Here is a 13,187-nt window from a genome sequence, read left to right as displayed (position 1 = left end):
CTGAAGGAACTGCAAAAAGGTGGGAATTTGAGGAGATGGGACCTGGATAAACTGAAAGAACCAGAGGTTGTAGAGAGTTTCAGGAAGAGCATAAAGGAACAATTGACAAGAATGGGGGAAAGAAATACAGTAGAAGAAGAATGGATAGCTTTGAGGGATGAAGTGGTGAAGGCAGCAGAGGATCATGTAGGTAAAAAGACGAGGGCTAGTAGAAATCCTTGGGTGACAGAAGAAATACTGAATTTAATTGATGAAAGGAGAAAATATAAAAATGCAGTAAATGAAGCAGGCAAAAAGGAATACAAACATCTCAAAAATGAGATTGACAGGAAGTGCAAAATGGCTAAGCAGGCATGTCTAGAGGGCAAATGTAAGGATGTAGAGGCTTACCTCACCAGGGGTAAGATAGATACTGCCTACAGGAAAATTAAAGAGACCTTTGGAGAAAAGAGAACCACTTGTATGAATATCAAGGACTCTGATGGAAACCCAGTTCTAAGCAAAGAAGGGAAAGCAGAAAGGTGGAAGGAGTATATAGAGGGACTATACAAGGGCGATGTTCTTGAGGACAATATTATGGAAATGGAAGAGGATGTAAATGAAGATGAAATGGGAGATATGATACTGCGTGAAGAATTTGATAGAGCACTGAAAGACCTAAGTCGAAACAAGGCCCCAGGAGTAGACAACATTCCATTAGAACTACTGACATCCTTGGGAGAGCCAGTCCTGACAAAACTCTACCATCTGGTGAGCACGATGTATGAGACAGGCGAAATACCCCTCAGACTTCAAGAAGAATATAATAATTCCAATCCCAAAGAAAGCAGGCGTTGACAGATGTGAAAATTACCCAACTGTCAGTTTAATAAGTCACGGCTGCAAAATACTAACGCGAATTCTTTACAGAAGAATGGAAAAACTGGTAGAAGCTGACCTCGGGGAAGATCAGTTTGGATTCCGTAGAAATATGGGAACACGTGAGGCAATACTGACCTTACGACTTGTCTTAGAAGCTAGATTAAGAAAAGGCAAACCTACATTTCTAGCATTTGTAGACTTGGAGAAAGCTTTTGACAATGTTGACTGGAATAATATCTTTCAAATTCTGAAGGTGGCAGGGGTAAAATATAGGGAGCGAAAGGCTATTTACAATTTGTACAGAAACCAGATGGCACTTATAAGAGTCGAGGGACATGAAAGGGAAGCAGTGGTTGGGAAGGGAGTGAGACAGGGTTGTAGCCTATCCCCGATGTTATTCAATCTGTATATTGAGCAAGCAGTAAAGGAAACAAAAGAAAAATTTGGAGTAGGTATTAAAATCCATGGAGAAGAAATAAAAACCTTGAGGTTTGCCGATGACATTGTAATTCTGTCAGAGACAGCAAAGGACTTGGAAGAGCAGTTGAATGGAATGGACAGTGTCTTGAAAGGAGGATATAAGATGAACATCAACAAAAGCAAAACAAGGATAATGGAATGTAGTCAAATTAAGTCAGGTGATGCTGAGGGAATTAGATTAGAAAATGAGACACTTAAAGTAGTAAAGGAGTTTTGCCATTTGGGGAGCAAAATAACTGATGATGGTCGAAGTAGAGAGGATATAAAATGTAGACTGGCAATGGCATGGAAAGCGTTTCTGAAGAAGAGAAATTTGTTAACATCGAGTATATATTTAAATGTCAGGAAGTCGTTTCTGAAAGTATTTGTGTGGAGTGTAGCCATGTATGGAAGTGAAATGTAGACGATAAATAGTTTAGACAAGAAGAGAATAGACGCTTTTGAAATGTGGTGCTACAGAAGAATGCTGAAGATTAGATAACTAATGAGGAAGTATTGAATAGGATTGGGGAGAAGAGGAGTTTGTGGCACAACTTGACAAGAAGAAGGGATCGGTTGGTAGGACATGTTCTGAGGCATCAAGGGATCACCAATTTAGTATTGGAGGGCAGCGTGGAGGGTAAAAATCGTAGAGGGAGACCAAGAGATGAATACACTAAACAGATTCAGAAGGATGTAGGCTGCAGTACATATTGGGAGATGAAGAAGCTTGCACAGGATAGAGTAGCATGGAGAGCTGCATCAAACCAGTCTCAGGACTGAAGACCTCAACAACAACAACAACAACAACAACAATGGGTCTACCCAATCACTACTCTCTTCTCCACATTTGGCCTATCCTCAGCCAAGATAGTGTCACTAACACCTGTCTAGTCTCTCCAAATTCTTCAAAATAAATCTGCATGTGACCTTGATTGCAAAAGCTAAATCAGTAAAAGTGAGACAATCCTTACATTAATCTACTACGCAATGTAAAAATGTTGACCTCAATGGCGATAGTCGAGAATGTAAGACAACCCCGTATTTTTCCGATGAAGGATTTGAGGGATAAACATCTTATAATCAGGTAAATATGGTAGTATTTATTGAGTTTGCAAACAGTCCTTGGGCCGGAGCAATTACAATAGGGAACTGTAGGGAACTCTCCACTCTTTCCTAAACTTAAATACAATGTCAAATACAGAATACAAAGCTGAAATAATGCTATATTAACAGAAACTGACTTTAGAGATATAGCAATTGTATAAGTCCAGATAAAAATTCTTAAATTATGTACATATTTATTATTATTAATTAAATCTATATTATCTATCTAAGTCTAGAGAAAGAAGAAAAGAGTTAAAGAAGATTAGGGTTCAACATCCCGTTGACATCGACATCATCAGAGATGGAGATAAGCTCAGAATGATAAAAGGATGGGGAAGGAAATCAACCTTACTATTTTGAAGGTCCCATCCTGGAATTTGCCTGGAGTTATTTAGGAAAATGACAAAAAACCTAAATCAGGATTGTCGGCACAGATTTGAACCATTGTCCTCCATAATATCAGTCCAGTGTGCTAACCACTGTGCCACATGAGTTGGTTACAGAATGGAAGCAGCTGTATTGTAAGATTGGTTAGCAGTGTAGTGACTAAGTGCAACCACACCTCTATGACCCATCTTGGAAACGTGTGATGTCATTTACCAATAAAATTCCTCTGGACGTACGACTGCTTCAAATGTAATAAAAATACCGTAATTTTTGCTATTACCTCACATAGCCTTTGTTAGTGTATCCTGATAAAGACCTTCTGCAATAGCGGCCAAACATCAATAGTTTTATCACGTGGACATTATCAACATGGACTCCAATCACAGAAGCCTACACTCATATGTGCCAAATACTGTTGTGAATAGGACAATCGAAACTGTTCATATAACAATATGCAGTTACAGTTTTAACACCAGACTGTTGTCTCTAGTACCCTCCAGCAAACTGCTCATATTGATGTTCCCCATCAGATCTATACTGTCGGTATTCTTTTAACATAAAATGCATAACTTAGTTAGATCAGTTAATTTTGCACATTCTGTCTATGTACAACATTATTTTATTTTTAAGAAAATGATTATTATACATAAATACTGTGTGGCTACATTTGCATTACAGTAGTATTACTGCTACCTACACAAACACTGAATTGAATTAAACACTTTTTTAATCTGCCACTTAGAATTATGGTTAGTCACCTCGATTACAACTTTCTAAGCTATTTCATAAAAATGGCGATACTCACCCAAAAATGTCCCCAGCCAGAAAGGAACTATGGGGACCCCTATCACAGGTGAAACTATGTTGATAAACCAGTTTGGTAAAAAAGGCGTTATTCGCAGAAATAATATGTAATTCAGCAAATTTTCACGATGCTTATTTACCTAAAAAGAAAAATTATATCATCAATACACTAGTTAATTACAAATGATCAAGTGGAATATACATTAAAAATATATTAAGAATAAGCAGTGTAGTGCTACCACTAATTTTTTGGGTGTTACTTTGGAAACAGCAGAGTAGGCAATGCAGCATTTGAAGAACCCATAGGCACCCAGTGCAGTGTGTCAGCATGCCAATTACAGCAACAGGGCAGTTTATGCATTGTGTGACTGACCAAGCCCGGCACCACAATCCTGCCAGTACAGCCGTACAACAGGGTTCTTACGGAATTGGGCAAGCAGTTAAACTGTTGTCAGGAACATGATCAGAAGCAATACATTAGCACAATAAGTGAATCACTATTCTGTGTAAATAACCATCCCTTTTTAATAGCCCGGTAGATCTAAGACGAGTGGGCTATGACAAGCACCACCTCACCATGGGTAAGCAAATAAGTCACCCCAAGTCCACTCTGCCACCATTCCTCATTCCAGCACCACTTTGTAGCACCTCGGCCTCCTCCTTGGACTTGCTGCCCCTCCATTGGTGAGCTGTTTCCCAATTCACTCCTGCAGCAGGTCAACCCCTGCCCATGGGGTAGCGAGTCATGACCAGGAAGGTACAACTGCTCTCCTTTCAACGCTGGTGCGGGTGCTGTGCTATCTCGTGCCACCACTTCTAGTGCTGCTAGTTGACCAGTGGGTATCAGCATCCTGGGGCACATACATGGTATTTGAAGAAAAGTAATGAGACTGACAACACTATGAGCAATCTGGCAACACTGTGTTGCTCTACTTGTGTAAACCAGCGTGTTCATTCCTTGCAGGTGCTTTGTCTGAGTTTTAGCTCTGTACAGCTGTCATGTGGTTTTTGAGAGCACCATCAGTGAAGTTGTGTTTTCGCTGTGCATTTCGTAACTGGAACAGTGGTGTTTAGAGCAACTTTCTGACATCAAGTTTTGTGTTAAACTTGAGGAATCCATGAATGTGATCTTTGAAAAGTTGAAACAGTCCTATGGAGGACATTCCTTATCATAAGCACAAGTTTTATACTGTCACAAATCATTTTTGGAAGGCCGAGAACACACTGCAAGTGAACCTCTCTCACAGGATCGCCATAAGTTTCCCCAGGTGAAATTCCCTGATTTTCAGACAAGTTTTAGCATTTTTCCCTAACAAATTTTGAGAGCTACAGCGTAATTTAAGACATAAGTTGACAATCAGTCTTTGCAGCAATGGTACAAGAAACAATAGCACAAACGAGGAGATATCTAAAAAACAAACTTGCAAGCAGATGGCATTTCCTGATGTGAGCCAAAAACTTAAATACTAACATCAACATCTTTTGTAATGAACGGTTTTTATGGAGAAAGCAACTCAAGTGGCATAAGTGTTTTATTAAGACCACTGATATTTTACGAGGTGCATTCAAGTTCTAAGGCCTCCGATTTTTTTTCTAATTAACTACTCACCCGAAATCGATGAAACTGGCATTACTTCTCGACGTAATCGCCCTGCAGACGTACACATTTTTCACAACGCTGACGCCATGATTCCATGGCAGCGGCGAAGGCTTCTTTAGGAGTCTGTTTTGACCACTGGAAAATCGCAGAGGCAATAGCAGCATGGCTGGTGAATGTGCGGCCACGGAGTGTGTCTTTCATTGTTGGAAAAAGCCAAAAGTCACTAGGAGCTAGGTCAGGTGAGTAGGGAGCATGAGGAATCACTTCAAAGTTGTTATCACGAAGAAACTGTTGCGTAACGTTAGCTCGATGTGTGGGTGCGTTGTCTTGGTGAAACAGCACACGCACAGCCCTTCCCGGACGTTTTTGTTGCAGTGCAGGAAGGAATTTGTTCTTCAAAACATTTTCGTAGGATGCACCTGTTACCCTAGTGCCCTTTGGAACACAATGGGTAAGGATTACGCCCTCGCTGTCCCAGAACATGGACACCATCATTTTTTCAGCACTGGCGGTTACCCGAAATTTTTTTGGTGGCGGTGAATCTGTGTGCTTCCATTGAGCTGACTGGTGCTTTGTTTCTGGATTGAAAAATGGCATCCACGTCTCATCCATTGTCACAACCGACAAAAAGAAAGTCCAATTCATGCTGTTGTTCCGCGTCAACATTGCTTGGCAACATGCCACACGGGCAGCCATGCGGTCATCCGTCAGCATTCGTGGCACCTACCTGGACGACACTTTTCGCATTTTCAGGTCATCATGCAGGATTGTGTGCACAGAACCCACAGAAATGCCAACTCTGGAGGCAATCTGTTCAACAGTCATTCGGCGACCCCCCATAACAATTCTCTCCACTTTCTCGATCATGTCGTCAGACCGGCTTGTGCGAGCCCGAGGTTGTTTCGGTTTGTAGTCACACGATGTTCTGCCTTCATTAAACTGTCGCACCCACGAACGCACTTTCGACACATCCATAACTCCATCACCACATGTCTCCTTCAACTGTCGATGAATTTCAATTGGTTTCACACCACGCAAATTCAGAAAACGAATGATTGCACGCTGTTCAAGTAAGGAAAACGTCGCAATTTTAAGTATTTAAAACAGTTCTCATTCTCGCCACTGGCGGTAAAATTCCATCCGCCGTACGGTGCTGCCATCTCTGGGACGTATTGACAATGAACGCGGCCTCATTTTAAAACAATGCGCATGTTTCTATCGCTTTCCAGTCTGGAGAAAAAAAATCGGAGGCCTTAGAATTTGAATGCACCTCGTATTTCAATACAAAGAAACACATTTGGAGACAAAAATATGCATTTCCTTGGAGTCACAACACAGATTTAAAATACCTTCACTGATTTCAGAAATAACCTTGGAAAAAAATATGCTTCTTGAAAGAAGTGTATAAGCTGGGGAAGAATTGTGTAAACCAACACTGTAGGCGACCACCAATAAAATGTTGGTTCTACTATGCTCTTTACTGTCAGTTATTACCCACTGTGTTATATCTATTATTTTACAGGTATTGTGTGATATTTCTATCGAGAAATATATAAGTACATAGCGTACAAACCACCAATGACTGAATTTTCTTCTTATTGTCTATACTTTCTAAGGCATGAACTACTTTTTAAGCGCTATAATGCACTAAAACAAATAAAATGTCAATAAAATGCCACACTGCATAGTGTACTTGCGGCGAGAAAGTCGCAATTCCTGATATCCATTGCCCGTGGCCTCTGGCCTGCGGAGGAGCACCACAGTCCTGGGTCCATGGATAAACCATGAAAATCCGCATCATTATGCCACACACAGACACAGCCTGTGGGTAGATTGGTGAAATGAGATCTGATTGGCAGGGCTTGCACATTGTTGGGCCTGTGGTTCTGGCCCATCGCAGAAATCCACTCGTGTGGGCAGCTATTCATGAGCCACAGACAGCATGTTGATGAAATGAGGCCACAGTGATCAATCCATGCAACAGGTAACTTGTTCAAATACTCTGAGAACCAATAATAATAAGGATAGGTAGCAACCCACTGTAAAGTTGATTGCTGAGCCACAGACAGGCATGTAGAAAAGACAATCACACTCTCACAATTAAATTTTCAGCCACAGCCTTTGCCAGGAAACCAGAGCGTGCGCACACGCACACACACACACACACACACACAAAATCACTCAGACACAACTCATGCACACACGACCTCTGTCTCCAACTGCTGCATCTACAGCCTCTGAGAATCAGATCCAAACAAACCACTCCTCATGCCTCTCTGCCTCTCGTTGGCACCTGCTAGGCTAGTGGCAAGAAGTGGTGGCAGCACTGACTGCAATCTGAGGGGAAGGAGGAAGTAATAGTAATGAGGGAGTAGGGAAGCAGCGAATGTACTCAGTTGCACCCACCCAGCGACAATGCATGACACCTCAGTAAACAAATCATTTCATCTACTGAGACAGAGGTGAGATTTTTCCAGTGTTTTTCTTTTCTTTCTTTCTTTTTTTTTTTGAAATTTCCCTGATGTCTTTGAAATTCCCTGATATTCCCCAATTACCAGAACCTGTGGCAACCCTGCACTCAGAAAGATCTTCAGCTTCAGCAATCGATGAAATATTGAACGTATTACATTCTTGAGAGACTTGTTCCTTCACAACAAACTGTCAAAAAAGTATTTTATGAATATGTTCTTGTAACGGTCAGGAAAAGAGTGAATCGAGTGAGACTGGACATTGCCGGCAAGTGGATGACAATGCCTCATGTCACATGGTCACTTTCATCACAGAGTTTTTGATCTCAAAAGGCATTCTTGTTGTTCCACAGCCCCCTATTCACCTGATCTGAGTCCCCATAATTTCCTTCATTTCCTAAAATTGAAAAATGTCTTCAAGGATGCCATTTTTGGACTCTAGAGAAGATTCAAAAGAATGTGACGGACACGGTAAAGGCTCTAGCAGATGAAGCCTTTCAGCACTGCTACCACGACTGGGAACAACTACTCTGCCAGTGTATAGCTGCCAAAGGGGACAATATTAGTGTTTGAAAAAAATAAAAACTTTGTTAGATAAAAAATCAGTCTCATTACTTTTCTCACACACCTTGTATGTCACGGCATACTGGCTGGGCCCTAGCTGATACCACGTGACACGCCCCTACCTTGCCACATTATGAGAAGAGAGTGGTCAGCCCACTGTGGTGTATGAATGTAGTTGCACGAGTTATAATAAAGTGATTGACTTTAAATGTTGTTTTACTGAGTTACCATTGGCCAGATCCTTGCCACGATTCTCCACTATCACCTAGTCTTGTGCAAAAGTGGCCCGTCAGGCCCAGGTCCACTTCGGTCGGTGAAATTAAAAGCTACTTCCATGCTGCACAACATCACAACCACAGCCACCAGTGTTATTACACAGTGGAGTGAGTGAACAAACTGTCTGATTCTACTTTTGTATGCTGAAGAAATGGTATCTAGGCAAGAAACACATCGGAACTTAAAAAGTTACATTAGTCAAACCATTGGAACCTGCTAACATATCTCTTCTAGTGCACCATCTGCAGAGTGAGTGTCAGCAGGACGGTTTAAATGTCACTGTTATGGCATACTCCTGGGCAGTGTACTGAACCTAAGTGGTTGATGATGAGGTGTAGAGTATAAATTGATTGTAATTCTGAGTGTTAAAAATTGTTGTCAACTAATACTGCATGGCATTTGTGTCTGGGAGATAAAGATTTCACAATGGTAGAGTCCTGGGCACAGTGTGTCTCCAAGTGAGAGGCATTGCAGGTATTACTAGATGAGGTAGCACAGGTGACAGTGTGTAAAACACAGTTGATAGGGCAAACTGCAATTAAAGATAAACAGTCAGTATCAGTCCAACAGCCCTAGATCCAGCCTCCATCAGTTTAATCACACCCTTTTCTGTTAGGTCAACCGAGGAGGTAGTCTCTCTCTCCTGGAGAACCTAAAATTGTTGGCAGATAGGGGAGGTTGTTCAGATATTCAGCTGTTACAAGTGATGATGTTACAGTTGGTAGGGATAGCAAAAACTTTTGTTAGGTGTACAGAGGAGTTGACAAATGCACAGACATTTGAGCAATTGAGTCAAGGCCTCCTACAGGGGTATAAAAACAACAGCATGAGGTTTTTCTGTAAGCTATTACATTGGACACAAAACAGTGGTTTTTGCATATACTATACATAAAATTAATGTGCAAAAGTGAGAGTTAAGGGAGAGTAAGGAGGCGAATAAGATTATACTTCAAGAAGCCCAGCATAAGGCACTTGATGCCTTCCTGAGAGGCCTGTCACTTGATATATGGAGAAGGGTTTGGACAGGTAACTCCTGCTGTCTGGTGGGCAACAAAATTCACAGAAATTGATATGTTATAACTGCGAAGTGTTCACCATTAATGCGAATCGCTATAGAAGTGGATGAACCGGGCATGACCAAAGGCAGTACCGGCAACCTCAATGACATAAAAAGGGTGGATACCAGCAAAGGGATAGCAGAGGCAGTAAGAGAGGTAGAAACAGGAAATGGAAAAGCGTTGAACACAAGAAGGAACCTTGAGTCTGCCAAGCTGCATTTCTGTTAAATTTTGATGTAGCAAATACGATTGCAGAGGTGGAATGTCCTACAGTAGGGATTGTAAGGGGCAGGGGCACATGTCAGTGGCAAAACTGACATCAGTCGGAAGCAACTGAACTCACCACACTATAGGTTGCTTGGGATGGGAGATAGTGATGCAAGGACATTGGGTTCAGTTGTATTAAATTGTCAGGTTGGGAAACTTGGGTTTGAACAATGTATGAAAGTAGTGTCTCATGTAAGCAAAGGTTACTCTATGATCCTGGACTTTTTGTATCAACATCGTATAAAATTGACATTCAGCGACCCGAGGCGGAACTGTGACAACATTCCAGCTAGTGGACGCTGTCACCAGTGAGGTACTGTTGCAAGGTTCATCTAACATAAGGATCAAATCGATTAAACTGCGTACGAAAACTGTAACAAGGAGATGTCCCCAGCAGTGGGACTGACTTTTTGAAATGATCTATATGGTGATTAGGTTAAGAACCCGTTTCAGAGTAATTGACAAAAAAGAATTTGGAACTTCATGTAAGACTCTATAAGATTAAAACAGTAACAATTTACAGGCTGGTTGCATAGTGTAATGGTTAAGATGCTGACCTTACATGCAAGAGGTTGCCGGTTTGAACCTTGTCAGGTACATCGAACATTTTTTTATTTTAAAACCTTTATCAAAATGACTTTGATTACAATTTTTATTCAATTGACTGGTTGACACAATTTCTTTTATTTGTATTCCCTTGTCACATCATTTTAATCAAAGTTTTAACTTCTTCAATTGCTCTCGTGTTTTCTTCCTATCTTTCTTTTTCCACTTTGAATATTCTAGCATGTGGATATAATTATTTTTATTTATCTGTCATAACATTTAAACTTAATTTAAATTCTGGATTTTTTTGTTGATTACTCCCCCAAACGAGGGGCCACCAGAGTGAATGGGTGCAATGTGTGATACCTTGGACCTTAACATACATCGCTGTATGGACTGTTCCAAAAAGTCGATCCCACCCTTGGGAACCTCTCCTTTTAAGGCTTGATTCGCACGATACAATGTCAGAGTGTCCTGGAAAATTGCTTTGGGTGTTGATACGTTGTATGTAGCAGAATTACAAGAGGAGAATGACATACTGGATGCACCACGTTGTTTTGTTAAGAGAAGGATTGTACATGTACAATAGAGAGATGACGGGAAAGTGGTACCCGTGAATTTGGATAATTTTGGTGCCGACGAAGTAGGGCTAACTCAGAGGCTGTTAGTACCAAATCTGGTCATCCTGGTGGAGGATGACGACTGGGACACACTGAACATGGTCAGGCACAGGTTGTCGCTACAACTGCATTATGTAACAACATGGAGCATCTAGAGGGACAGAAAGGATAGAGATGGGAGAAGTTATTACTGGAGCTTGAGGATTGTTTTATCCTCAGGGTCCATTGCCAGTGTCATCCATAATGCAACACTGAATTCCAATGGGAAATGAAGCATTGGTGTACCAGAAACCATGTTGTATATCTTGGCATTTACAGCTAATTATGGAGGATTTTGTTAACCAACAATTAGCCAATGGAATAGTAATAGAGGAGAACACTACTTCCTTAAAAAGTCAACAGACACTATCAAGAAATATTAGGTTCTGCTGTGACTATCGTCATCTTCACAATAAGATGGTAACTGAAGTGTACCCCATACCCAATACCATGGAGACAGTGCTGGTACTTCTCTACCATGGATTTAAGGAGCAGGTACCATCAGTTAGAGATGGTTCTGGAGTACCAACTGAAGAGTGTTCTCAGTTCCTTGGTGTCATTGTCAATACCAAAGGATGCGATTCGGATTAAAGAATGCCCCAGCAATATTTCAGCGATCGTTGGACAGGGTACTAAGGGGGTTAAAACATTGGTAATATTTCGTGTACCTCGATGACATAATTGTGTGTTTGAGAGATACTGATGAACATATGCAACACTTGAGACAGGTTTGTTAAAAAGAAGTGTCATTTTGCCTTTGGGAAAGTGGGTTACTTGGACCATACAAATAGCAAGGAAGGAGTAAAGACATGTTCACAGAATTTTGCTATTTCCTAAGATGAGTAAGGAGTTACAGAGACACTCGAATTATTATAGAAAATTTGTGAAGAAGTTTGCAGATGTGGCACGACCACTCATGCAATTATGAGGGCTGATCAATACAGACTAAAACTTTCTTTTTTTTCATACTGTTTCTTACTCCACTGTAACATTTACATTATCTTTTTCAAAATACTTCTGGCTACTCGAATGCATTTTTTATAGCATTTCTGCCAGTCTCTGAATGCTTTGTGCACGCCATCATTTGTCAGGTCCTTGAAAACCATCTCCCTTTTCTTCAGCACTGTTTCAGAGTTCTCACATCAAATGCATCAAAGATTTGTTGTTAGTAATGGGGGAAAAAATCACAGGGTGCAAGATCAGGGCTATAAGGTAGAGGTGGTACACATGTAATGTTGAACTGAGCCAAAACTTGCGTGACTTGATTTGTGATGTGAAGGCATGCACTGTCATGATGAAGTCATCACCATCTCGAGAAAGTTCTGGTCGTTTACTCGCAACATGCTTCCTCATTTTATCCTACTGACACATAGTATGATGCTGTAACAGTGTCATGCGTAATCATAAAGCCACTGGCACATGAAACTCTCAACACTTCACTGAGGTTACTTAATGTTATCTGTCAATCCTTGTGGACAATCACAGCAGCTGTGTTGATGTTGACTTCGGTCACAGCGGAATCCGAAAACAGCAGGCTCACAAGTAACAGAGACGGGTCGGACTTCTGTGAAGTCCTTGAACCACCTAAATACAGGGCTATTACAAATGATTGAAGCGATTTCATAAATTCACTGTAGCTCCATTCATTGACATATGGTCACGACACACTACAGATACGTAGAAAAACTCAAAGTTTTGTTCGGCTGAAGCCGCACTTCAGGTTTCTGCTGTCAGAGCGCTCGAGAGCGCAGTGAGACAAAATGGTGACAGGAGCCGAGAAAGCGTATGTCGTGCTTGAAATGCACTCACATCAGTCAGTCATAACAGTGCAACGACACTTCAGGACGAAGTTAAACAAAGATCCACCAACTGCTAACTCCATTTGGCGATGGTATGCGCAGTTTAAAGCTTCTGGATGCCTCTGTAAGGGGAAATCAACGGGTCGGCCTGCAGTGAGCGAAGAAACGGTTGAACGCGTGCGGGCAAGTTTCACGCGTAGCCCGCGGAAAATTGGCTCATGCCACAACTGGAGACCGACAGCGCCGACTTCATCTTTCAACAGGATGGTGCCCCATCGCACTTCCATCATGATGTTCGGCATTTCTTAAACAGGAGATTGGAAAACCGACAG

The 13,187-nt window shown here is 41.4% G+C and overlaps 1 protein-coding gene across 1 annotated transcript in view; it reads right to left on the bottom strand.

The window, feature by feature from the left end:
- Nucleotides 1-13,187, bottom strand: part of LOC126175852 (transmembrane protein 41B-like) — a 51,779-nt gene that overhangs the window by 3,954 nt on the left and 34,638 nt on the right. Inside the window, exon 5 of the mRNA XM_049922858.1 lies at nt 3,620-3,758. Within this exon, the coding sequence (XP_049778815.1) occupies nt 3,620-3,758 (139 nt within the window). The remainder of the gene's footprint in view (nt 1-3,619; nt 3,759-13,187) is intronic.

The sequence above is a fragment of the Schistocerca cancellata genome, chromosome 3 (assembly GCF_023864275.1).
Source record: "Schistocerca cancellata isolate TAMUIC-IGC-003103 chromosome 3, iqSchCanc2.1, whole genome shotgun sequence".
In the NCBI taxonomy this organism is placed as follows: domain Eukaryota; kingdom Metazoa; phylum Arthropoda; class Insecta; order Orthoptera; family Acrididae; genus Schistocerca; species Schistocerca cancellata.
The sequence above is the reverse complement of the archived record's forward strand: the minus strand, read 5'-3'. Positions and strand labels throughout refer to the sequence as shown.